Source organism: Hipposideros armiger, unplaced genomic scaffold, assembly GCF_001890085.2.
Source record: "Hipposideros armiger isolate ML-2016 unplaced genomic scaffold, ASM189008v1 scaffold_958, whole genome shotgun sequence".
Taxonomy (NCBI): domain Eukaryota; kingdom Metazoa; phylum Chordata; class Mammalia; order Chiroptera; family Hipposideridae; genus Hipposideros; species Hipposideros armiger.
Window position 1 is genome coordinate 177,677 of NW_017732308.1, and position 24,990 is coordinate 202,666.

The 24,990-nt window shown below is 38.3% G+C and overlaps 1 protein-coding gene across 1 annotated transcript in view; it reads right to left on the bottom strand.

Moving 5' to 3' along the window:
* Positions 1-24,990, bottom strand: part of NEK10 (NIMA related kinase 10) — a 192,847-nt gene that overhangs the window by 107,935 nt on the left and 59,922 nt on the right. Inside the window, exons 16-23 of the mRNA XM_019630865.1 lie at positions 24,691-24,755; positions 22,685-22,787; positions 22,462-22,590; positions 21,582-21,719; positions 18,046-18,091; positions 15,870-15,991; positions 15,634-15,736; positions 1,284-1,359 (exon numbers count right to left, since the gene is read on the bottom strand). Coding sequence (XP_019486410.1) covers positions 1,284-1,359; positions 15,634-15,736; positions 15,870-15,991; positions 18,046-18,091; positions 21,582-21,719; positions 22,462-22,590; positions 22,685-22,787; positions 24,691-24,755 — 782 coding nt within the window. The remainder of the gene's footprint in view (positions 1-1,283; positions 1,360-15,633; positions 15,737-15,869; positions 15,992-18,045; positions 18,092-21,581; positions 21,720-22,461; positions 22,591-22,684; positions 22,788-24,690; positions 24,756-24,990) is intronic.

A 24,990-nucleotide genomic window follows, 5' to 3' on the forward strand; every position in this document is an offset into this window, starting at 1 on the left:
AAATTCTAAAATTGGGACTAAATCTGCTTATTCCAAGTATGATCAACTGAAATTTGAGTTTGTATTTTATTTGTTCCATAACTTTGTTTAGGAATATATGATTACTTAACACTTTTGTAATTAAGCTTTCATTATTTCTGAAAAAGAATACAAAGTGAAACAAAAGAAAATCATTCATCTAGCAGAAGTAATCGGTGGGTCAACCTTGTTGTTAAGAGGCTAAGTGTATAGATAAACTTGCAGTTTTCAAGGTACAATATTAGCCTGGCCACCAACTTCTGTATCTTCCCTCTAAGTTTCAAGAACAAAGATGTAAGAAATTTCTAGTAAAATAAATGAAAATTTTCCCTCCCAAACACTATTCTGAACATTTTTTTTAGTGACAGGAGTTTTTTAAATGAGGCTGTTATTTACAGACAATTTCCACCTTCCCTTGAGAAGATCATTCTGAATTCTATCTCCAGGGCTCAACTGCACAACAATAGACTAGATTTAAAAAGAAGATGAGTGTCTTGATTGCTTGACCTGATGAATGATACTTCAATCTATTTCCTTGAAATCTGCTATGTCTACTGACTACTATATCTATTTGTTAATTTCAACAAATTCAGATGAATGATATGTGATCAGCAAAAGAAGACTCTTACCTCAAAATAATTAATGGATTGCCAAGGCATCCTCAACGCATGCTAAAGAAGCTACAAGTATCTTGATTCATCAAAGTATAAACACTCATTTACCCAAAAAGCATCCAACCTTGTAAACATGTCTAAGTCTATGTGTCATCATTTATTCACTCGCACAATAAAATTTATTAAGCACCTATTATTTGCCAGATGCTGGAAACCGTATTAGAACATAAAAACCCTTCCTCTGCCCTTGAATGTTAATAGGCAGAAAGAAAGAAAAAGAATCTTATAAACCATAGGTGCAATAAAATGTTCCAAATGTCATGGTAGGCAGCAAATAAACTAGCTTATTCACAGCTTTAGTCAACAACGATTGCACACCTACTATGTGCCAAGGATCATTTCAATTTATACGTAATAAAAGTAGGTCCCCATGAGGAGCAGAGTAACTTTAGAGGAACGATAATTTGTAGTTGTTTTATACACACATAATGATGTATAATTCTATACACATGTATTACCTAAGTAATTGGGAAAAACTTACTAAATACGCTTCTTTCCCAAAATCATCTTTCCTTTGCAAGCCAAGAAAAGAAATGAAAGCCCAAACCAGTTAAGTGTGATGTTTGAGAGCCAGAAAAGAACTGTCCTTACCAGGAATACAGGATTGTTCCAACAACAGATGTGAGTTTACTGTTTTCTTGTTTTTGCTTTGCCAAGCCAAAGTCAGCTACAATTCACAAAACAAAATAGTGTTATTATATTTCCCCAGAATTAGCATTATTCCTTAAGTTTTACAATAACTATTACAGTTCACAACAGAAAGCTTTCCTTTTTTCTTTACCTTCTGTCAGAATTCCCTACCTACCAATCTTCCATACCACTGCCAGCCTTATTGAATGGCATACATATAATATGACGTTGTGCTATATATTTTGACATAATAAGGTTTATCATTAAAGAAACTAAACTAAGTCTTGCTGACTGAAACATAGGACAAAGTACTTATTGAACTTGTGATTTTACTTTCTAAACTATCTTTCATAATGTCAAATTAATGGAATGAACTTAATATTGTGGCATATGGCAATCATGACCTCATTTGGCAAAAAAAATTTTTTAAAAATAAAATAAGGTAAGCTTGAATAACCAGCATGAAAATCTAAAAACCTGAACTAAATGTCATCTATTGGTACTAAATTACAGTAACTATTGGGTTGTCGGAAAAGTCATGATGCCTTTTTGCAATGAAAAACAGAAAAATATGTCATGACTTTTCTGACAACCCAATATAATGTTCAAAATTATCTCAAAACATTTACATGAACAAAGGATTCAGATTTTTAATTTAGAACACCAAATATTTATATTTATTTATTATTAGCACTAGCTGTATGTTTCAAATCACCTACGAATTCTCCTCTTTTTTGAACCACTCAACAACTTAGGCCAAGGTGGTAGAAACGTAATCATCATATCCTCATTGTACAGATTTACCAATATTTCAAGAGACTTAATTACCACGATTACATAAAAACTCAGTGCTGAACCCGACCAGCCCTGGAGAAAGAGAGGCCCAGTTCCAGCCAAAAGCCAGAACTACTTGCCAGCCATGTGAGTGAGCCATCTTGGAAGATGGAGTCAGGGTTCAGATCACGCAGCCCTACTTAACAGCTTACTAAAGCCTTGTGAGAGACCCTGAGCCAGAACCACCCAGCTATACTGCTCCTGAGTTCCTGACCATCGGAAATGGTGATAACATAAATGTTTGTTGTTTTCAGCTGCTAAGTTTCACAGTGATTTGTGCCACGGCAGTGGATAATTAATACGACCACTAACCACCCCAGTCTGAGCTGCCACGAAGTCCCACCTACACTACTGAACTATACTTTCTAAACAGACTCCCTGCTTCCATCACTCCCTCCGAAACATAATTCCCCATTCCAGAGCCAAAAGGACCTTTGAAAAACCTAGAGCAGGTATTCACACTTAATGAGATTAAAATTCTACAAAGACTTCTGATAAATATGAAGAACCAAGTCTAAACTCCTAATAGGCACACAAGACCATACATTACCTGGGTTTTCAGAAAGGTCTTTCTTGACCATACTATCAAAAATGTGTTCCCTTCTTGAACACCCTTCTATTACACTTACTTAATTCTTAACATCTTTCATTATCTGAAATTGTTTATTTATTTAATATTCATTTATATATTTGGGATCTGTCATTCCTAACTAGTATGCGAGACCCAGGAGAGCAAGGACTTTGTGTCACTTATCACTGTAAATTGACAGATAGCTTTTGATACATATATAGATATCTATTCATACGGATGTGTCTATCTACTACCTATCTATCTATCTATCTATCTATCTATCTATCTATCTATCTCAACCCAGTAGTACTCTTGACAAATGGGAAATATTAGAGGGATAAATTATATGAAGTGTTGTTAAGAACCATTCACAAGCTAAATGGCTTGCTATAACCATTCTATTCCTGTATTCTGTAATGGAGAAAATTACTGAAAATAGTATTAATAGAGTATTTTAATATTTTTAGGGGCTCGCTATAATAAACCTTGACCAATTTGCAATCTAAAATAATACTTTAACTTTTAGTTCTAACTCTACATAGAAATTATCTTGATTTTATAAAAATGGCATTGATTTTGAAAGGCAGAAACTAAGGAGTGATACTCTCAATGATTCTACTCACTCCAGTTAATTTAGATAAATGGCAGAAACTCAGGCCGATGTCTGCAAAAACACAGATGGTTGAGAAGTATTCTTACAGAGAGTAAAAGCTAATATTGTTCAGCCATTTGGAAGATTTTGGTAGTAGCAGTAATGTTTCTATTACTCTTTCCTCATTTGTGATCATATTTGGAGTAGAGGAAACCGTTTTATTTCAGGCACTGTGGTCATAAAAGCATTCATGTGCTATAATAGAAATTAAAAAACAGAAACAGAAAACATTTTTGTTTTTCCCTGTGCATTACATTTAGCACATTATGCAAAAAAGGAATTAGGATTTAAAAACAAATAACTCTCCTTTGATGGATCAAATGATACAAATGTTAAAGATACAAATAGAACAAATGTTAAAGGCTGTAACATGTTTCTGCTGCAACCTGCAGCTGTCAGCCTTCAGATGGAAAAGGTGTGTGGTTTCTAGTTGAGTTCTCAGTTCTTAACCTGTCATTTACTACTGGGGTGACACTGGACACATTTCTAAGGAACTCTGTTTTCTCAAAAAGTGGCCTATAAAACTTACATTCCCTTTTACAAGGATTGCTCCAACAATTTGATAATAGATGAGAAGGGTTTTGAAATACTGGACAGATGTGTGGTATTTCCATCCCTCCCCACAGGGAGCTTTCACCCATCATATATGTGTTAGTAGCTCCCCAACTCACAGCCAAGCCAGAAAGCCCCAGCCTCTATTTGGAGCTTCATCTGCAGCACCTGCCCCTTCACACCCCAGACCAGACCCATTAGTCCCAGTCCTCTGGGATGTCCCAAACAGCAGGTGGCAACTCGCTGTCCCCATTTCCTGGGCTTAAAACCTCTGTTCCTTCCTTCTTGCTCCTATATTCAGCCACTCACCAGCTCTCGTAGCGGAACCTTTGTTTTGATTCTGTGGCCATAGTTTAAATGTGCCATGAGTCCACGTCCTCCTTTCTCCTGCCATAATCTCAGTGCCCCTCATTAGAAAGCTTTTCCTTCTAATCCATTCTACAGGGTATTTAACAATGGAACAATCTATCAACCTTTGTCTTCAACACAACAGGCCCCTATATAAGTACCAGATGGTCTCCTGATGGCTACTCTTTATGAAGATTCCAACTGTCCGATCTGGCCTTCAAGACTGTCCACTTATTCATTGATTCATTCATTTGCGCAACAAAGAATATATACTAAGCATCTACTATAGCCTAGGTACTGGCTAGGTACTAAAGATGGCAACCAAGTCCACAGGAACCATCCACAATGACACAGCCGGTAGGGACCAGTGGTAGAGATACATTAAACAAAGAATCACACGTATAAATGTAAAGTTGCAGTTGCGGTAAGATCATTAAAGAACAGGTAAATATATGATGTTATGCAAGGATATAAGGAACACAGCTGATTGTGAAAAGCTTCTGAGACAAAATGGTGATGGAGTAAATATGCAAAGGAGAACAGGAGTTAACTAGGTGAGAAAAGAAAGTGGAGAAGTGGCTTCCAAGCTGAGGAAGCCACATATGCAAAGGTCCTGTGATCAAGTAAGTATGGTCCACTGAGGAACTGAGAAAAGGCCAGGCTGGCTGGAGGGTAGAAGATAGAGGGTGTGGCCAGGTGATGCAGGGCTCCACAGGCCATGTGCAGATGACTCACCTCTGTCATTACTGGCCAACTTAAAATGTCCATTTCAACAAAGCTCAGCACTTGATAACAAGCACCTTGGTGCCCTCAAATATGCCTTTTTCTTTACCGGAAGTGGCTTCCCTAAGGAGTACTATTAAGAAACTTAGTTAAGTGACAAAATCTAGAGGAAGACGTGATTCATTCCTGGCACTGCCAACCCATTAGTAGGGTAATTTAAGCAACTGTCCTTACCTCTCTAAGCCTTTTTATTATCTGTAAATATGGAAATATGCCTCAGATATTGGATGAGATGATGAATATATGACTTTTACCCTGTAGCACACACTCAAGAGATATAGCTACGGGTGGTTGCTTCTTTCCTTCAAAGCACAGCTAAAAATTTTGAAATCTTAAGGATGTCGCCTCTAAATAAAAACAAGGAATGAGTGACAATTTCAGGAAATGATCAGACGAAACCCCTGCAACGCTAGTCGACGACACAGGAGTCTACTTAAGCCCAGCTGTGTAAGGGGCCAGACGGAAGACGTCCACCATGCAACCCTATCTTGTCTGCAGTTCTGCTCTTTCCTCTGCCTCAGTAATTGGAGTGACCAACCTCCAACTTCCATAGCAACAGGATCAGCGGTGCAGGGCTCCATGGGGGAGGAGAAGGCGTTTCCCAGGGAGATGCTCAGAGTTTTCCCTCAACAAACCCGTCTCCCTGGCACCTCCCCCTCTGACGGCCACTCAGATTTCTAACCCCTGCCACCAAAATGTCTCCCTGACCTTCCTCCAAACAAAGTTCAGCTGTTATTAACAATGTTATTTCTAATTCAACAAGTTGAATGCTAGTCAATTAGAAAATGAACACTTTAAAACAGGGGAACGAGGAAGGGATTTGATGCTGGCGTCCCAGGGAGCCCTTCCCCCATGCCACTTGCCATTCCTCCAGAGCTCCCTTCCCCGGTGCAGGCCCTACCCAGGATGAGGCAGAGTGGAGGTGTTTCTTTTTCTCAGCAGCATCACTATTTCATTGATTTTTATTGATGGAATTAGTTGTTATGACTGGGATCTTCAGGGTAAAAAAATGCAACACCTGATACAAGCGTGCTTTCTGAATTCTAGGTAACTCCATGTCTACGGCGCACAAACTTCATTTCACTCTAGGGCGACCGTCAGCACACTGGATTCTTGAGGAAACGAATGCCCTTATGAAATGTGGGCTCTTTAAAATCACTTTGTAATGTGGGGTTTGTTTCTGTTTACTATTACTTGGAATAATGAAACTTTACACACATTGTTGTAAGTAGGAGTGCTAAGGATCAGATTCTTATAAAAACAAGTCAGGCATATTCTCTCTCTCTCTCTCTCTCTCTCTCTCTCGATCACACACACACACACACACACACACACTCACACACACACACTGTTTGTAGCATGATTCTAGAATCCAAAAGGCTCCAATGTTTCAGTCCCCTAAATCATATGTATAGCACAGAGCACTGACGAATTTGTCTCTGTAAAAACAGATATTCGCACCTCTTCACCATGCTGCTTCAGAGAACACACTTTGGGAAAACTCACGGCATGAAAACAATACGTCCAGAATACATCAGAGTCTATCCTATACATTAAAATATTTTTGGAGGACTAAACCATATCCCAATAGGCCGATATGAAAACACACACCAAAATAAACTCTTATTATCTTTCATCTCTGGTATACTTATACAGCCATATAAACTTATAAGGCCTTCTAAGCCCAACGTTGGAAAGTTTTCATTTCCCTTGTTTTGCTAAGGTGGTAAAGATTCAGTGCTCCCATATTCTCTCACTCAGTCCATTGTCTCCAGAAGAGCAGAATTGTCTGGCCCAGGGTTAGGAACAGGCCCTTACTTTCCAGGCACTGCCGTTCTCATCTTTTTCTCCAGGCCAAGCACCCTTCAAAGCTCAAAAATGCAGAATCACCCATTAACATACTGGGAATCTTAAAAATTTTTTTTAGAAATAGGATGTGACTGAATTTGCTTCAATATTACTTCATTTTACATGACCCAATGGCAATATAAAGAAACTGCGGTGGACGTGACAGAAAATATTCTTGCTTTCTTAGTAACACGAAGGCAGTATGTTGACTGAGAGACATTCCAGAAATTTCAGGGCTACCCTTTCCCACAACAGATGCCATGAGGGTATGTAACGCAAGTGACTCAAAATTCTGTAGCCTTTCAAGAGCACTCCGAGTTCTATGTCAGCTCAAACTCAAATGGACGCTATATGTGGTGAATGGGAAGTAAACTGCAGAAGTAGTTCAAAGCAAGATAAGTTAGGAGACCTACAAAAGCCATAAGCAGAGTCATTATACACATATTTTACCAGGAGATTTTACGGGTATATGAGAGCACATGCATATAAGGATTGTGAATAATCAAAAGCAGTGCATTTTTCCTTTAATGGCAAAGATTTCTCAGAAGCAGTTGAGTCAATTAATAGCAATTAAAATCCTCTAATCCTCTAGAAACAACTAAAATGCCAAGGATTCTGGCAATAGAAAACAGGTCTGATTTTATTTCTCAAACTTTGGTGGCGTTCAAGACAGTAAAATCTTTCCTTTCACACGTTTGGGTTACACTGCTTGTTGATATGACAGCGGGGACTTACTGTAGCTCTCCCTATTTATGCACACGACTTCCACCTTCGTCCTTGGTTCCTCTTGCATTAAGCACTCTTCCCAGTCAATCCTGGTTATCATATCAAAATCTCACAAAATCTCACACTCAAAAACCTCATTTTTGTCTATTTGCAACTGGCTTCTGAATATTGCCACCGAGATGTGTTTTAGTTCATTAGTTCATTTATTCACTCACTTGTTCATTCATTCCTCTATGCACTTATTCAATAAACATTTATTAAGTGATTTCAGAGGAACAAAGTCAAGGGAAGTGGTTCCCCTTACCTCAAGGAGGAGAAGACAACAAACCAACATCCTATGTGCTATGACAGGGGCAAGCCCAGTGGACTAAGGGAGCCCAGAAACAGAGTATATCATGTGTAGACATCAAAGATGCCATCTGAAGGAATGGCATTTGAATTGAGTAGCAGAAGTGAGGAAGTGTGCTGCAGGCAGAGGGGGTAACATGAGTGAATTCACAGAAGTATACAACCACAGCCTGGTCAGTTCAGAAAAGAGCAATCTGACCCATGAGGCCAGAGCAAAGGGCAAGGGGGAGATCATAGAAAGGGCCTTGGGTGCCCTAGGGAATCTAAACTTGATCTTAAATGTAATAGCGAGCTACTTGAAGGAGTTTAACCAGGAAAAGGATATAATCAGGTTTCTACCTCAATATGTCCAAAACCTTACACCCTAAATCTCCTCAACCAATTCTCTGCCGATGGTGTCACAATCACAAAACTTAGACTTTCTCGACTGTTTGCACACTTCATTAACTGGCCACCAAATCTTTTTAATTCTGGATCCCAAATAACTACTGAATCTAGTCCCTCCATCTTATCATCTTCTCCTGCTGCCACAGGAAAACCCACATCGCCTTTCCTGGACAATTGCAAGAGTCTCTAGTGGCAAATACTGGGGGTTAGCTCTCCAAAAGCCATGGGCCATCCCCCTCTCCCTTTGTCACCTCCAACTGTAGAGGCTGGAGCCTCACCTAGACAGTCCCGCTTACAGTTGGTTAGGGTGATCACACGGCTTGGGCTAATACAATGTAAGAAGTGTAATAGGGACCTGCTGTGAGAGTTTCTTTAATGATAAAAGGAGATAGCCATTTGAAGAACAGAATCTTTTTTTTTTTTTTTTACCCTAGCTGCCACTTGCTTCCTGTCTTTGAATAATGGTGCCTGGCATTCTGGCGAATGTGTTGAGGATAATGGAGAGAAAGGATGGTGCTGACCTCCTTGAGCTGGTGAATCAGCCCTGGAACTGCCAACCTCCAGACCCGTTGTTCTGAGATAACTGTGCATGTCCTCATGGATTAAGCCATTGGTAGCCTGGCTTGTGGCATCCAAACACATCCTAACTGATGCATCTCTAAAACTGGGATGCTGCCCCCTCACCTGCCATTGCAATTATCCTCTACAATCCAAATCTGATCGCATAATTTCCCATCTGAAATCTCTGAAGCCTCTGACCAAAAGTCAAGTCCAAGCTCCTCTCCCACCGAAGTCTCTATATCTTGATGCATTTAGTCTCGTGCAAGTCCATAGACACACCATACTGCTTCGGGTCCCTAATCCTTTCTGTTGGCTGTGTTGCCTCCCTGTAACGCAATTAACTCTCCTATTGAACTCTTTACCCAAAGGCCCTGCAGGCAGAATTAGTCCTGTTTTTCCTGTGTGTGGCAGTTGTGATGTGGTAGAATGTTCACCCACATTCTTTCCAAGGGAGGAATGTATCCTCAGCCTGTCAACCTCGACTTGCTTTGACCAACGAAATCTGAGCAGAAGTAACACATGACACTTTGGGGCAGAAGTGCTGAGAGCGGCAGTATGGTTCGCCATGTGCTCGCTCCTTCCCGCCTCTGTGATGTGGAGGAGCTTCAGCCAGCCTGCGTCCCTGAGCACAGCCCCCTTACTGACCAACAACGTACATGGAGAATGAGTGAGATGGAAACCTTGCTGTTTTAAGCCAAGGTGGTTACACTTTTTCTGTAAAGGACCAGGTGGACAATATTTAAGCTTTGTGGCCACATATGGTCTTTGTCACCTATTCTCCTTTCTATAACAATCATTTAAAAATATAAAAACCATCCTTAGCTCACAGAGCACACAAAAACAGGCCACAGCTGGATTTCTCCCACAGGCTACAGTTTGCCACTGTTTTAAGCAGCTGAGACTTTCAGGTTACTTATTACTGCAACGTAACATCATCTCCCCTGACTAATTAAAGGAGAATTTTGCATAGACAACATTCTAGCCTTTATAACCCTGTTCTACAACTATAAGCTCCATGAAGATAGCGACCATGTCTGTCAGGCTTGTGTTGTTCACTGCAGGATATGGTGGCTCAGAAAATAATTGCTGAATGAAGGACTGAAAGTCCTCCCCATAAGACTGTGCGCTCAGGAGACAGAGGCCGTGGCTTTCATCTTATATGCACCCCAACATGCCTGGCATATGATGGCATTTGATGAGGATGTGAGCCTTTGATAAATGTTCCATTGAATCAAGCATGCCTTTGTTATTATTACCAGTAGAAACAGCCAAGAAACATCTAGACATATGCACAGCCTGTTTTGCTGCAGAATGAACATGTGACTGCTTCAGTCACGCTTAAAGCCCATGTCTGAAATCTGTTACCTATAGTTGAATGAGGTTTTGTTTTCTTTTTTTTTCCTTTTTCCTTCTTTTCTATTTTGGAGCAGGGGAGAAAAGGAGGCATGGCAGGTTTACATCAAAAGCATGAGTATTTGGGCTGGCTGAGTGGCTCAGTTGGTTAAGAGATCGCTTAAGAGTGCAAGCTCTGAGCAACAGGGTCGCCAGTTCAATTCCTGGCCCGAGCTCAGCTGCCGCTGAGCTGCCAACAGACTCAGCTAAAAAATAATAAATAAATAAATAAATAAATAAATAAATAAATAAATAAATAAATAAAAATTAAAAAAAAAATAAAAATGTGAGTATTTGTAAAAGCCAAGATGAGTGAAACGCTGGTTTGGAAGGCAAGTTCTTTCCAGCAGATTCCCTCCTGCAGAGCCGTTCTCTATCAGATGGCCCAGTGCGGATCTTACTTGGCAGGTCAGAGCATTTGGGGACAACTCTGACCATATGTGGCCCATGAAGCTGAAATGTGCTGGGCCCAACGTGCCACTGAGTCAGGGTCTGTTCCTTTGTGTAGCCTCCAAGGCTGCAAATATACAAACGCAGGGGCAAGGTCTGGACACACTTCATGGCACACGTCGTTAAAAGATAGAGTCTTGTAAGTGGAAATATAATTAGACATGAAAATTAGACACCATTTGTAAAACTGCACGCCTAACTACACTAGCACTGTCTACCCTGCTGCCGCAGGAAGGCAAGCTCGAGCCAGCATGCTCTCACTACAAGTGGCTGCAAACCAGCCTCAATCTTAAAACATCTAATGCACCTCTAGTGAGAAAAAAGACAAGAGGGAAATTTCAGGCTTTCTAAAGCTTTGTTCTGGTCACATTTCAATACAGTTTGTCTCATGCACGTTAAACATCACTTGGCAATTCTCTGCTTCTTTTCTGGGAGTAAATAAAGCTTCTAGCATGAGAAAAGAGAAAACTAAAATATGACAAGCCTGCCCCTTTGTGGTAACATGCTTTCTCTCTCCCTCTCTCTTTCTCTCTCTCTCTCTCTCTCTCTCTCTCTCTCTCTCTCTCTCTCTCTCTNCTCTCTCTCTCACACACACACACACACACACACACACACACACACACACACACCAGTCTATTTTTATAGACTCTATGAATTGTAGCTTTATTTAAGCCTCCCAAAATTTGGGAATCTTATTTTATTTCAAATTAATGCTGTAAGATTTTAATTTAGCCATAACCCCTCTTAAAAATAAGCCTCTACTGTCCGTATTTATATCAATGATGATAGACACTGAAAAACATAGAAAAACATATCTCATCACTATTTTATTTAATATATTTTTAAATAGTGATGTCAAATCTCTGTGGATTATCATTTTAGTTATAAAATCATTTTATAGCCATTTGAAATAATGGTAGCACATGAACGCCTTGTCCATATAATTACTTTTGTGGAGAGAAACTGGACCAGGAGATTTTGTTCTGAGATTTATCACTGCTTCTTTATGTGAAACTAGAAAAATAATGCCTCAGTAAAAGCTAAAAAGTCTTGAAAATGGAAAATAATTTTTTTAATTAATAACTCTTAAGTATAAGTCTAATAAATATTAGTTAGAATAAGGTTGGGCAATGAGGGGCAGACAGGGAAAAACAAACTGAAAGTTTGTTTATTCTAAAACAAAGTAACTTTTTCTAAGGAGTCCTTTACAATATGAGTATAAGCAAAAAAAATGTATTTTTATGAAAGTTAGAGCGTAAACATGAAAAAGTGGTATGTTGTGTTACGTCTAACGTAGAGACATAATAATATAACTAGCCTGCCTATTCTGAATTAAAGGTGGATTGGTCACATGTGTTTATCCCCTTCAGCTCTCAACTCATTGCTAAAATGAAGGGGGACATTTTATTTGTAAAGTTACTGACCCACAGGGACAATTAGAATGGGCTTGAAGACAGCAGAGGTTGAGATAGTCCAGTGAATTTTTGGAAAATGTAAAGTAGACGGAGGATGGTACAGGCAGGAGTCCCAACCCATGTGGCTGAGAACACAAGGGCAAAACCTGCAGAGCCTGGGGGCCGACCAAGGAAGAAGGGAAAGAAAAGGCTCAAAACATGCAATTGAGATCAAGGGCCCAGTTCGTTTCCCACATCCACACATGGCACTACCAGTAAATTGAGCTCACTCTGTCATTCACAGAAAAACAGGCTTATTTTGCAAAGAAACCAAACAGAGTGGGGTTGCGCTCACAGGAATTCAGTGAAAATCAACTGAATGTGGCCTCCCTAAGCCCCTTTATCCATGTTACTCCCAGAATGACAGCAGACTGATGGACGTTGCCTCAGGCAAAGTAGTGAAGGTGCATTCTCTAGAAAAAGCTTAAGTAATGACTTTGGGGGTCTTCAAGGAAAAGCACCTTTGTGCTTTAATGAAGTCCACCAGGTGACAGGCTTAACTGAAACTCACAGAGCTTCCAACAGCCCTTTATTTAGTGTCCTTTTTTAATGTATTGATTGGGTTGTCAGAAAAGCCATGATGTATTTTTTCTATGGTTTTCATTGCAAAAATGCATCATGACTTTTCCGACAACCCAATATTAAGGACCAGTCCAGGATCAATAGACATTTGAGGCAAGTCTCCAACAGGAAACAGAGATCAATCTAAACAGAAAAAAAGAAGATAGAACAGATGAGCCTAGAAGATGTAGAAACAATGCAGGGTGCTGAAGGAAAGAAAAATGTCTATGTTACCCTGACAGAGAATAAAAGCAGGATTCCATGAAAATGGAATAAAGAACAAGATGAAAGCTGGGGGAATTAAAAATATGATAATCAAAATTATTCAATAGAAGCACAAGAAAATAAAGTTGCAGAAATGACTCTAAAGTAGAACAAAGAGACAAAGAGCTGAAAACTAAAAATAATTATTTTTAAAATTAGGAGATTATTTAGTATAAACATATAAGGCTAATAGAAATTCTAGTAGGGGAACCAGAAAGCCGATGGGAGAAAAGTGGTGAAGAAATAATGCAGGTAATTTTCTCAGAACTGAAGTTTTCATAACCAGATTGAAGGGCACACCTCCTTCCACACATGCTGAATGGAAAGAGACCCATCCAAAGCAGAGCGTAAAGGGACTTCCTCAAAGTTTCCAGAGAAATGAAACAGCTCATGCATCAAGCAAAGGGAATCAGAACAGTATTGTATTTCCTAACAGCAAAACTGGATATCAGAAGACTGAAGTAGCACCTTCAACTTTGGAAGGATAACGACTTTCTTCTGAGAATACTACATCCAGACAAACTACCAATAAAGTATGAGGGTCCCATAAAAATATATTATGACATGCAAGCATCCAAAAATTATAACTTCCGAAGGACTCTTTCTTAGGAAAGTACTGGAAGATACACTTAAGCCAAACAGGGTAGTTTAAAAAGAAAGAGAAAGACAGGACGTAAGAAACAAACTCCAATCAGAAGAGGAGCAAACGAAAGTTGCAGAACAATGGCTGTGTAGCCGATTAAATTCAAATCTGGTCTACATTACAACAAGTAGCTACAGGAATCGGTTGGCCAGGAAAACAAAATTGAGAGTAATCGCCATGTCTGCCCATGTGTAAGTAGCACAGAGAGGGCTTTCAGGGTGCTTTTGGAAGATTTGGGAAGAAGAAACAACAGCTCCACACACAAAAACTAGGAAAACAAACAAAAAAGAAGGCAAGAAAAACAAAAAGATCAACAAGAAAGGAAAGATAATCAACACTAAATGATAATTACACAGTAGTAATAATGTAAACACTAAATATTGATTTAACCCCAAGTTGTGCTATAAGTGTACTGGCATAATGGTAGATGGAATAAGAAAATTAAATCCTCAACTGTCACAGCAGAAAATCAAATACCAGAAAAAAAATAAACAGAATTAACAGTGGTTTGTTTTTGGGAAACAGAACTGGGAGTTGCACAGGGGGAAGTTTTTCTTTATAAGCTTTCTAGCACTGTTTTGTTTTGTAAACTACTTTAATGTATGGTGCGAATTAAAGAAAATAAATATAAAAATTAATTAAAATAAATTTAGAAAGAAAAGAAATCAGCCTACTACAATAATAGATTAACCTTTATGTATTTTAATGTAACCAAAGAAAATGATCACAGCTAATCTTAGTAAGAAAATGAAATGAGGGATTACCTATCATTTAGGAAATATGACTTGAATAGCCATCTAAGAAAGATTAAACAGATTTTTTCATATATATATTTATTTATATATACATAATCATATAGAACAAACCTGTTTAATTATTATATTTAATAATATATGTATATATGTGTGTATATATTATTTGCTATAAAACTCAAATACACAACTTATAATAATCCTTTTTAACTTATAAATTGAAATACCTGCATGTATATAAATAGTAAAAAAAAATAATTAAGGAAACACAAGTCTATTTTATAAAAAGAAAAATAGTAAAAAGCTTATGGTAAACAAAATTATAATTCATTTCAAGTGAGTAAGCAAATACGTGCCCAAGATGAAGTTTCACAATTATTTGGTCTCATTTTATATTTCACAAAGCACTAGCTTAAAATATTTCCAAGTAATTTTTCACAGAAGGTTATTTATAGAGTTTCTGCTTTTATTTTTTAAACTACTATAGAATGCTCCACTTGCAAAAATCTGGACAGTGTATCTAATCATTGTTAGTGAAGACATATGGTTTTGGTAAATGTATACATTTGAAATTGTTTTTACAGGGAATTAGATTCTTCTACAACTAAGAGATTCAGCTTCAAAATATTATCATGTAGTTCTTAAATCTAACATATTTAGAGCAGCGATCTCCAAAGCTGGGTGCCTAAGGCAATCCACTGAAAGGCAGGAACAAACCTTAAAATATTCACTTTGATTTTTTTAAAGTACATTTATATTTTATTCCTATAGACTTCATGCACTATGGAATAATTTTACAGTGATATATGTAGAATTTATAAATAAACGTACGTATAATGGCAGTGTATTATCAAAAAAATTTTTTTACTGATGGAATGTCATGATCAAAAACATTTGGAGACCACTGATTTAAGAGATGTGTCCCTACTTATAGTTGGTGAACCATTAATAGTCCGTGATGGTAACACAAATGTTCACGAGTGAAGAAAGGCAGGAAAAAGCTAATGTATTTTCTGGCTACATTCCTGTGCCCAATAGTCACATGTGACTAGTGGCGACCACATTGGATAGGGCAGATATAGAGCATTCCCATCAGCACAGTGACGTTCTATGGGGGTAGTAGCTCTGCTCTAAAATAATATTCAGAAATCCGTAAATTAAAATCTTTAATATTTTTATACTTACTAATCGTTACTTTGTCCTTATCCCCCAACATAATGTTGTTTGGCGTCAGATCTCTATGGACAATCCTCTTCTCCTTGTGTAAGTACCGAAGAGCTAAGCACAGCTTGAAATGGCAAAGAAAAGCAAATTTTATTGCCCCCGGCATACATGTACCCACCGATGACTACTATGTCTCTAAGAAATCAGCACGGATCTTTACCATTTTACAGAAACATTTAGTGAAAATAAAAGTGTACCTGAATAAATATTTTCCATAGTCTTTCTTCAGTAAAATGATGTTGTTTTTCCTTCAAAGAACTGAAATGCTCTCCAAGAGGGGCCCCTTCTATAAGCTCCATAACTATATAGAGCCTATCATCTATATTAAAAAAGAAAAAGGTAATAGAAACTTAAACTCAGTAAAGACATCTTGAAAACACGGATTAAAATCCGAGCTTCCCAATGGGTGTGCAGTGAACAGCACTAAAGAGTTGGACACGCACTCAGCCCTGGAAGGGATGGGAGTGGGGAGGTCTTGGGGCAACTGGAGCCCAGCAACAATCTCTTCCAGCTACAGGCTACCTCTGAGCATAAATTTATGCCGGCAAATATTGCCATTTTCTATGCACGCTGCAATGTGGAATGGTTGGGAGGCAGCAGAGAGAGCAAGTGAATGGTCCGAAGTCATAGAGGTCTCCCTGAAGGACATGCAAATCCACCTTTCCTCTCAATAGTCTAATATTTACCCTTGAATTAAGTTAGACATTTAGAAAATTGCATTTTAAACTGCACTGCTTTGTAGTCTCACAGATTTACCTTACAGAGTTTTACAATGGAATCATCCCATGGTTTTGCAATGAAAGACACAGCTGAAAACACCTCTCATGATAGAAATTTCCGTTAGGCCCCTCAAGAGCAGAGAAAGCTGGGCTTCTCCCGGTTTTATCTTATAGATACAGGGAATCTCATAACTGATTGTGTTCGGCTCTTTGCTTTGGATGCCAAGAAACAAAAAAGTATTGGTTTCTCCTCCAAAACCAGTAAGAAACTATTAACAATGGTATGTGATATCTATCTTTTGTGATGTTTTGGGTGTATATAAAATATATATGTACAGAATATTTACAAAAAGGAAATCATACTATACATGTTCTGCAACTTAAGTCTTTTTATTTGACATCCTCATGTGTCAGCACACACAGATCCATGCCGTTCTTTTTGTTGGCCACATAGTGCCCCATAATATGGTTGGGTCATAATTTATTTAATCATTCTCCTAGGGACACACATTTATATTGCTTCTAACTTTTTCATAATGCCAAGAATTATTTACTGTAGGTACTAACCTTACCTCTAGCTTTGTTTTTAATTTCTCACCTTTCATTTCCTTTTATCACAATTTTATAATCTATTTTATCATATTTTATGTAGTTTTAAGCCACTTCCAATTCTTTTTTGAAAGAATTCAGGTTGTAAGAAAACATTTTTTGTTGTTTTTATTTTTAACTAAGACAAGTTGTGTCATTTCAGTAGACGTTAGAAGCCATTCTAGAGCTCTTTATGATAGAGCATGCACTAAATTACAGGATATTATTCTAATATCAAGAACAACAAGCCAACGGTGCATTATTTACTGGAGAGTTACAGCACTGAGTTCCTCTGAGTTATCTAGAGGAAGGGAGATGGGTAAAATCACAATGTGTCAAAGTACACAACAGGTTTGCATAACAACAGCACCTATCTTTGCCTTGTAGATCTTAAAACTTCCTTCAAATGCAGATTTTGAAAGTTCCTATGTGACATACATCATTACAGTCGATCCATACTTAGATTATTTCAGTCAGTTTGGGCTTTATCTCAATGTTTTGATTTGGTATTCCATCATCCTTGCAGAAAGAGACTGCCTGCCTGCAGAATCAGTCAGGGCTCTATCACCACCTTGTGGCAATTTACTTGGACTTCAAGTAAAAGAAATCTGAAAAACCTAGCTCCCTCTCAATTTATTTTGGAGGTGAAAAATATCATCCAATTCAATAAAAACAACTTTTCTTTTTTTTTTTTTTTAAAGAAGTCACTAGCTTTTAGTTTTCTTCTCTTCTGATCCTGCTAAGTGATTTGTGTGTGTGTGTGTGTGTGTGTGTGTGTGTGTGTGTGTGTGTGTGTGTGTGTGAAAATAGCTATAATAACTATTTTGGTTTGTTCATTCAGTGTCTCTCAAATGGGAGTCTGGATATTTTATATGTAATTATCTTTAGGTCACTGATTATATCACTGTTTCATTGATCAAGAAAGTGAAGCACAAGATTGTCCACTGTCATATAAAAGAACAAAAAGAGTAAAGAAAATTGTTGATTAAGCTTATTTTTTGACATTCTAATATAAAAATAAAGATACTTTTCCTTAATTAGAAATATCATGAAAACTTGTACTTACTTTCCAGAAATGTTTTGTGATAGCGTACAACATTGGGATGATAGAGCTATAAGAAAAAAAAAAATTACACTACTTCAAAATACAAACTTATTTTCACAGACAATGTAGTTGAAAACATTTTTGAAAAAAATTCATATTTGAAAACAGCAAAGAAATTATGTTTATATTTACTTATAAAACTAAGCATTTTAACATATCATCTAATTGAGATTTTTTTCATTATTTTTATTTGCTACTTACAAAACTTATCAGAAAATAGCAATCTCCTACACAGTTTATCAAATACAATTAAAAACTGATTTTGCCCTACCACCTAACTTCACTGAAACAGAGAATTGTAGAACTAGAAGAAACCTTAAGAATTCATTTAGCACTCCCCCAACCCAAAACCACACACAGGCTGCAGAGAGAAGAAAACAAAAATTCAGCAATTTATGGTGAATACATATATCATTTCTCTTTACCTCTCTTTACCACTTTAATATTTACATACACTATGTATGTCTATTTGCACTATTTGTGTCTTTTCACATTCTCCAAAATGATTCGTATGAAATTAAAATAGCCTAAGAGCTTTTAACTCTGTTTAAATGATAATAGTTGCCAAGACCTATGTCCTTGACCAAACTTTGCTCAGGCTTCTCTGAGCCCTCTTGTGAGCAGGCCTCATCTTTGGGCTGCCTGGTTTTAGCAAGAATCCCCCCTCTTGATAGCCAATCAAATTCCTCACCTGGTCCTCATCTTTATTATCTAACCCAGTTTCTGTTCCCTCAACCTTGATACCTAACCAAGTTTTTCTAACTAATTTTCCATCCGCTGGCCCCTCACCTGGCCTTTTGGTTAGAATTCCCCAGCTATGCCTATTGTATGCAGAGTTGAGTTCAATCTCTCTCTGCAATAGTTTGACTCCTGTAACAGGAGTCTGGAATAAAGTCTTCCTTGCCATTTAAAAGTTCTCATCAAAAGAAAAAAAAAATTGTAACTATGTGTGGTGATGAATGTTAACTAGACTTACTGTGGTAATCATTTCACAATATATACAGATATTGAATCATGTTGTACACCTGAAACTAATATAATATTATACGTCAATTGTATCTCAATTTTTAAAAAGTGTCTCTTTAACATAGTTCATCTCAGTATGTAACAAGGAAATTCCATTTTTTTAAAGTCATTTTCTACAAAAATACTAAAAATTTTATAGTTGTTTATAATTTGAACTTCTAGGTAAACTGAAATTTGTTTTATCTCAGAATAGTGGCCATTACATCTATAAATGGCTTGCATCTCTTTCTGGTATTGCGTGTTGCCTTTCTGAAGGGGAGTCTGGTACGTCTCCACCAAAGACCGGCTCTCTCACTCTTCCATTGCAACGGAGCTGTAGCAGGACATGGCTTCCCAGTCAGAGACCACATCTCAGCCTGTCTTGCAGCCAGGAGCGGGCCTAACACTAGGTCTCACCAATGGAGTGTGAGGGAACCCTGTGGGCTCCTATGTCTGAACCGTAAACCCCCTCATGCCCTTCCCCTTCCCACCTTGGATATGCATGTGCCTATGGCAGTTCCAACCACACAGATGAAGACAATTCCCTAGAAGGTGACAGAGCAATAAGAGGGAGAGAACCAACATCCATAAACGTCTGCATGGAGCAGAGAACACGACCAACCTGGTCTGCCCACTTTGGGATGGTTACATGAAAGAGAAATAGCCCCCTGTATTGTGAGACCTCTTCTCTAACCCCCTGTATCTTAGAGCCTCTTTGTTATAGCAGCTTAGTCTTAAGAGATACAGTCTCCCATTCTAGTCCCATTTCTTTTCTTTTTTTTTTAAGATTTTTATTAGGGAATTGGGGGGATGGGAACAGTGCTGGGGAATTGGGGGAAGGGGAACAGACAAGTTGCTGTCGTTTTTGTTCTTCAGTCTAGTTGTGGAGGACGTTGCTTCACTGGCCCAAGTTGGCACCATCATTGCGCTCTTCCCGGGTGAGGCAGATCAGTCGCCGGCTTCTGGACGGCCGCTCATCGCGGCTGCTGGCCGCTCACGCTGGCTGCTGGCCACACACGGTAGCCCATGGCAACCCACCGCCACAGGGGCTGCAGCCTACGCCGTCGCCGGCGACTCACGGCAGCCCAGCTCCAGGTTGAGCTGTTGTTCAGCATCTTAGCTGTGGAGGGCAGTGTCACTGGCCCTCATATGTGGGATCCGAATTGGGGCCCTCTGGCATCCCAAGCGAGTTCTTAACCATCGCGCCACTCGGCCGGCCCTCTAGTCCCATTTCTGTCTCTTCTGTCTGCCATTACCTCCTCCTTTTAGGCCTCAATGCTAGTATCCTTTCCATCAGTTCAGTCCTCTGATGAGAGTGCCATTGTACAATTCTGAGTTATCTCAGAGCCCGAGCAGATACCTCTTCTACGGCCCCACCCTGATATTTTCTCTTCTTAGGACATAGGCTAAAACAAATAGTAGTCTGCCTCATCAACTAGCAAGTAACTGGCAGATTTTAAACAATGTGGGACCTGTTAAGCAACCAGAACCGTATTCCAGACCTAGACCACTGGCCAGGATTACATCCCGATTCATTTCAAAGGAAGACAGTGGACCATGTCCCAGCCTGTGTCATAGTCAAACAGCACACTGCCAAAGGCGAGGTTATCCCAAGCATGAGCAAACACAAATCTTTAAAAATCTAATCTATTACTAGATAAAAATCAACCATCAAATAAGCTCTTGATGATACTATTTGCTTTAATTTAGAAATTGGAGTATGGATTTCGATGAATAAAGACCATCATATTTATGATCGTTGCATCTCAGCACAGATGCTTGCAAATGTATCTAGTGGAGACCAAGCGCGGCGACGCCGATAGCTCTTCACGGGAGTTATAAATGGACAGAGTTCCTAACGAATGTACAAACAAGGAAAGCTGTAAAAGGAACCATTGTGTTCTTGGATCACAAAAAGAAGTCCCATTTCTCTTCTGACATGTTTATTCTTTCTCCCCAAACAAACCTTCGTAATGATGGTTAATGGAGTTGTTACATTATGTCAGAATATCCTGCTCATGCCAATAAATAATAGCCCATCTGGAAAATCCACATTTTAGATTTAATAAGCCATATTTGAAGAATGTTAACAGCTTGGTTCCACTTGACAAAAATTAGGGAACTCTTAGTCATATTCTTAGGCATGTAACTAAGTAACCAAATATTCTGCAATACAACGAGAAGCAAATGGATATGCTTAACATGAAAAGACAGGGGTTTCTCATATCGAAGGTTTCTCATTTCTCATATTGAATGCACTCTGTGTTGTAAACTCTGCACCCTTTGCCCTGACATAAACCCCAGAAAGTGTTTCTAAGGTTCAATGTCAAATCTTTGGAAAAAAGCTGGCTAAAATATTACTGTCTTAACGTCAATTATTTGAAACAGAACCAGATCTTAAACAGCATGGACAAGAATAGCACAAGAACATTACTTTCTTCTGATGACATTTATTTAAGGAAAACACCCTCATCAACAAGAAAAACCTTTACCTGCTCTTTAATTATGGTTAGTTCAGAAACAATATTCTTCACACTGCTGTCGCGATCTTTTTTATCCTTTCCAAATGCTGGGTTATGTAAATTGACCTCTTTCATTGCTAAAAGATTTTGACCGCTATGCTTTCTAACCTAATAAGGAAGGCACAAAGAAAAGAAGAAAAAAAAGCATGAGGTGGGGGTAGAAAGGGGAAGAAAGAGACAGGTTAACAAGGTCACATGTTTAAACCAAGTCTTTTAAACAAGTCAGGGAACTTTAAAAATTCTATGTATATTTACACTAAGCTCAGCTCAAAAGCTGGTATCTCCTGGGTTAATCTTTAATATTCAGTAAGCTTTTACTCGGGAAATACAGAAACACTGGTGTGAATTTAGAGAAGGTGGCATGCAGCGGGACGAGCCATTTTGATTATTTTTTTATGTAGGAGATGAGTGACAGCTTTTGTCTTCAGAGGTCAGTGACCAGTTTCTAGAGCAGAAAGCTAAGACAAGACAACATCAGCGCAGCTAACTGATGGACAAAAACCATCATTCAAATCTTCATAACTACGGAAAGCACCCAAACAATGTATACACATTTTAAGAAAGGAAAAAACTGTATTAAAATTGTAATACCATGAATGACGTTAGCATTCATTTGGTTAACGCCATCTTTTGAGCAAACATCATACTACACGTTGCTACTGTAATTCAATTCAACTTCAAAAAGCAATATATAGATAACATCTCTTAAAATGTGTACATTCTTTTTTACACCCCGGTATTTTTCACCACTTTTCAATAAGAGGGCTCCAGTTCAACTGTGCGTGAGCGTGCACATGTGGCATCTGGCTTGCTTGGGGATATCAGAAATGTGCCCCAAGGGCAAAGTCACCTTGTAAACACAGCCAAAAGCTCCACTTCCAAGATGATCCAAAATTGCATAGTTGCCTATATATTTCGAAGGAGCTTTATTCTGATTAATGCTTTCAATATTTTCAGCAATTTGCTTCAGTTCATCATCCTAACCAAAAAAATAAAAAGGAAATGGGTTACTCTGATAAAATCCATCCTGACCACATAGCAGCCTGCCAAAATATTTAAAACTCAAGACTTACCATTAATAAATTCAACTTTGATACCAATTCTTCATAAGCACTGATGTCACGAACATAATGTCCTATATCAATGAAGATCTCAAACAAGTCGGTGGGGAAGAGCCTACAGGGAAAAACACACACATATACTTTGGGCAGGGTTTGGAAACTGTTGCTTGTTCCTTCCGTTTGGATCTAGCTCACTCACAGATTAAGTATAGCACACAAACTTAACTCCCTTAGGTTATCCGCAAGGTGGGGGGAAATAAGACTCAGCAGCTTATCTCACAAAGGTGAACTGTAGCTACAGTTCACAAGGGCAAGGAAAAACAAATGGAAAGTTCTAGAGACCTGCTGGAAAATGTTCTGCTTACAGTTAACAACACTGTACTGTACACTTACATATCTATTAAGAGGGTAGATATGTTATGTGTTTTTTACAACAATAAAAAAAAAGATAAGAGATATAGAGGAACAACTGATGGCTGCTAGTTGGGAGGGGGTGGGGATGAGGGAGAAGGGGAAGGGATTAGACAGCATAAATAGGTAACTACAATATTGCCACAGGGACATGAAAGACAGTTCGAGGAATATAATTAATAATGTTGTAAATATTTTGGAGGGTGTCAGGTGGTCACATGTCTTGCATCATGGATGGGGTAGAGGCTTGATCACTGCACTGTACACCTGAAGCTGATTTGTATTATATTATATTGTATGTTAACTATAAATATATATATATATTTATTTATATATATAGTCAAGGGACGTGGAGTATAGTGTGGGAGTGGAGTCAAGGGAACTGTAATAGATATGTATGATATTGGGGGGGAAGTGGGGCAGTGGATTGGGGGTGGGGGGTTGTCACTTAGAAGGATAAAAAGTATAACTATTGTCCTGTGTTGTACAGCTGAAACTAACTCTAAAAAATGTGTATTTCACAATAAAAAATAATAATTAAAAAAATAGATATGATGCAGATTCTACAAAGACCTTATTTGCAAGGTACTTGTGGGTATGGGTATTAAACATTTTGGGAAGGAATGTTTACTGGGTGTTGAGTGAGTTCTGAGCACCTTCATAAATGCTGTTTAATTCAGTCCTTAATAACTCTAGGAGGTAAATCATTAACCTAATTTTTAAATGTTTTATGAAAATAAATAAAAATACAGGTAAATGAAGAAAAAAAAAATGGAGAGATTTGTGCATCATTTCCAAGGTACTGGTTTCAGGGCTTATTGAAATCTTTAAGTCCACTAAAACGGATGCTTTTGGGCCTTGAAATAAAAGGTTTTAATGAATAACTAATGTTACTTCCTTTTCTTTCCCTAAATTCAAGCATCATATAGAAATACAGTAGCAACATAAAATGTTCTATGCTTCTGAACAAAAGACATTACATTAACTCAAGGTTTTATTTCTACTCTGCCTTAGCAATACAATTCCTGTAAGAACTTGGGCCTATGAATTTGGCTAACCTGCCCAACTAAATGGCATGCAGACCACACATGTAGGTAACTGGGGTCTCCTTGCCAAGGCCATGATTTTTCTGTCATGCTCAACCAGCTCAACCAGTCCAACCAACCCTAAAACACACAGCCTGCTCCCCTTCACATGAGCTCCTACTCTAAGGAGAATATCCAGACAAATACTTTTTTTTTCCCTGTTGATTAAGAGGGAATCACTAGATCAACTTTGGAATTTATAAATGGGCAAAAACAAGCATATAGTTTGATGTCATCTATTTAAAATATTAATGTCTACAAAAGAGGAAGAGAGAAAAACGAAAACCATAGCAGTCACTGTAGTTAAGAGGAGTTGCACTGGTAGAGTGATTCGTGTTCTTTCATCATTGTGTTAAGATATCACCAACGTAGCTCAGTTTTATTCATGGAGTCTAAGAAATCTGCAGACACCTGTTTTGCATACTGACTCATTCTTCTTTCACTGTTTCTACAATAAATCAGGCATGTGAAAACAGTTCAATCTAGTGTTTGCTGGCCACTTAAGTATCTCTAAGCTCATACCTTTTAAAGAGTGGTCTGTTTCTTTCCATACTGAAGAGAAACCTCAAGGCTCTGAAAGCGTAACACTGGAAAACAAAAGACATGATTCTCAAGTGGTTGCTCAACAAATTACGACATTTTCAAAACTGAATTAGCATGAAGTAGCCATTAACATGGCTTGATGGTGAGGGTGGCTGGTCTATGTGGGAGCCAAAGCTTGTGACTGAAAACGAAACCCGTCAACACCTGGGGTAGTTCTTCTACTTAAAAATTGTTTATGTTGCACAAATGCTAGGGACCTCGGCCTTGTTTCACTCAGTC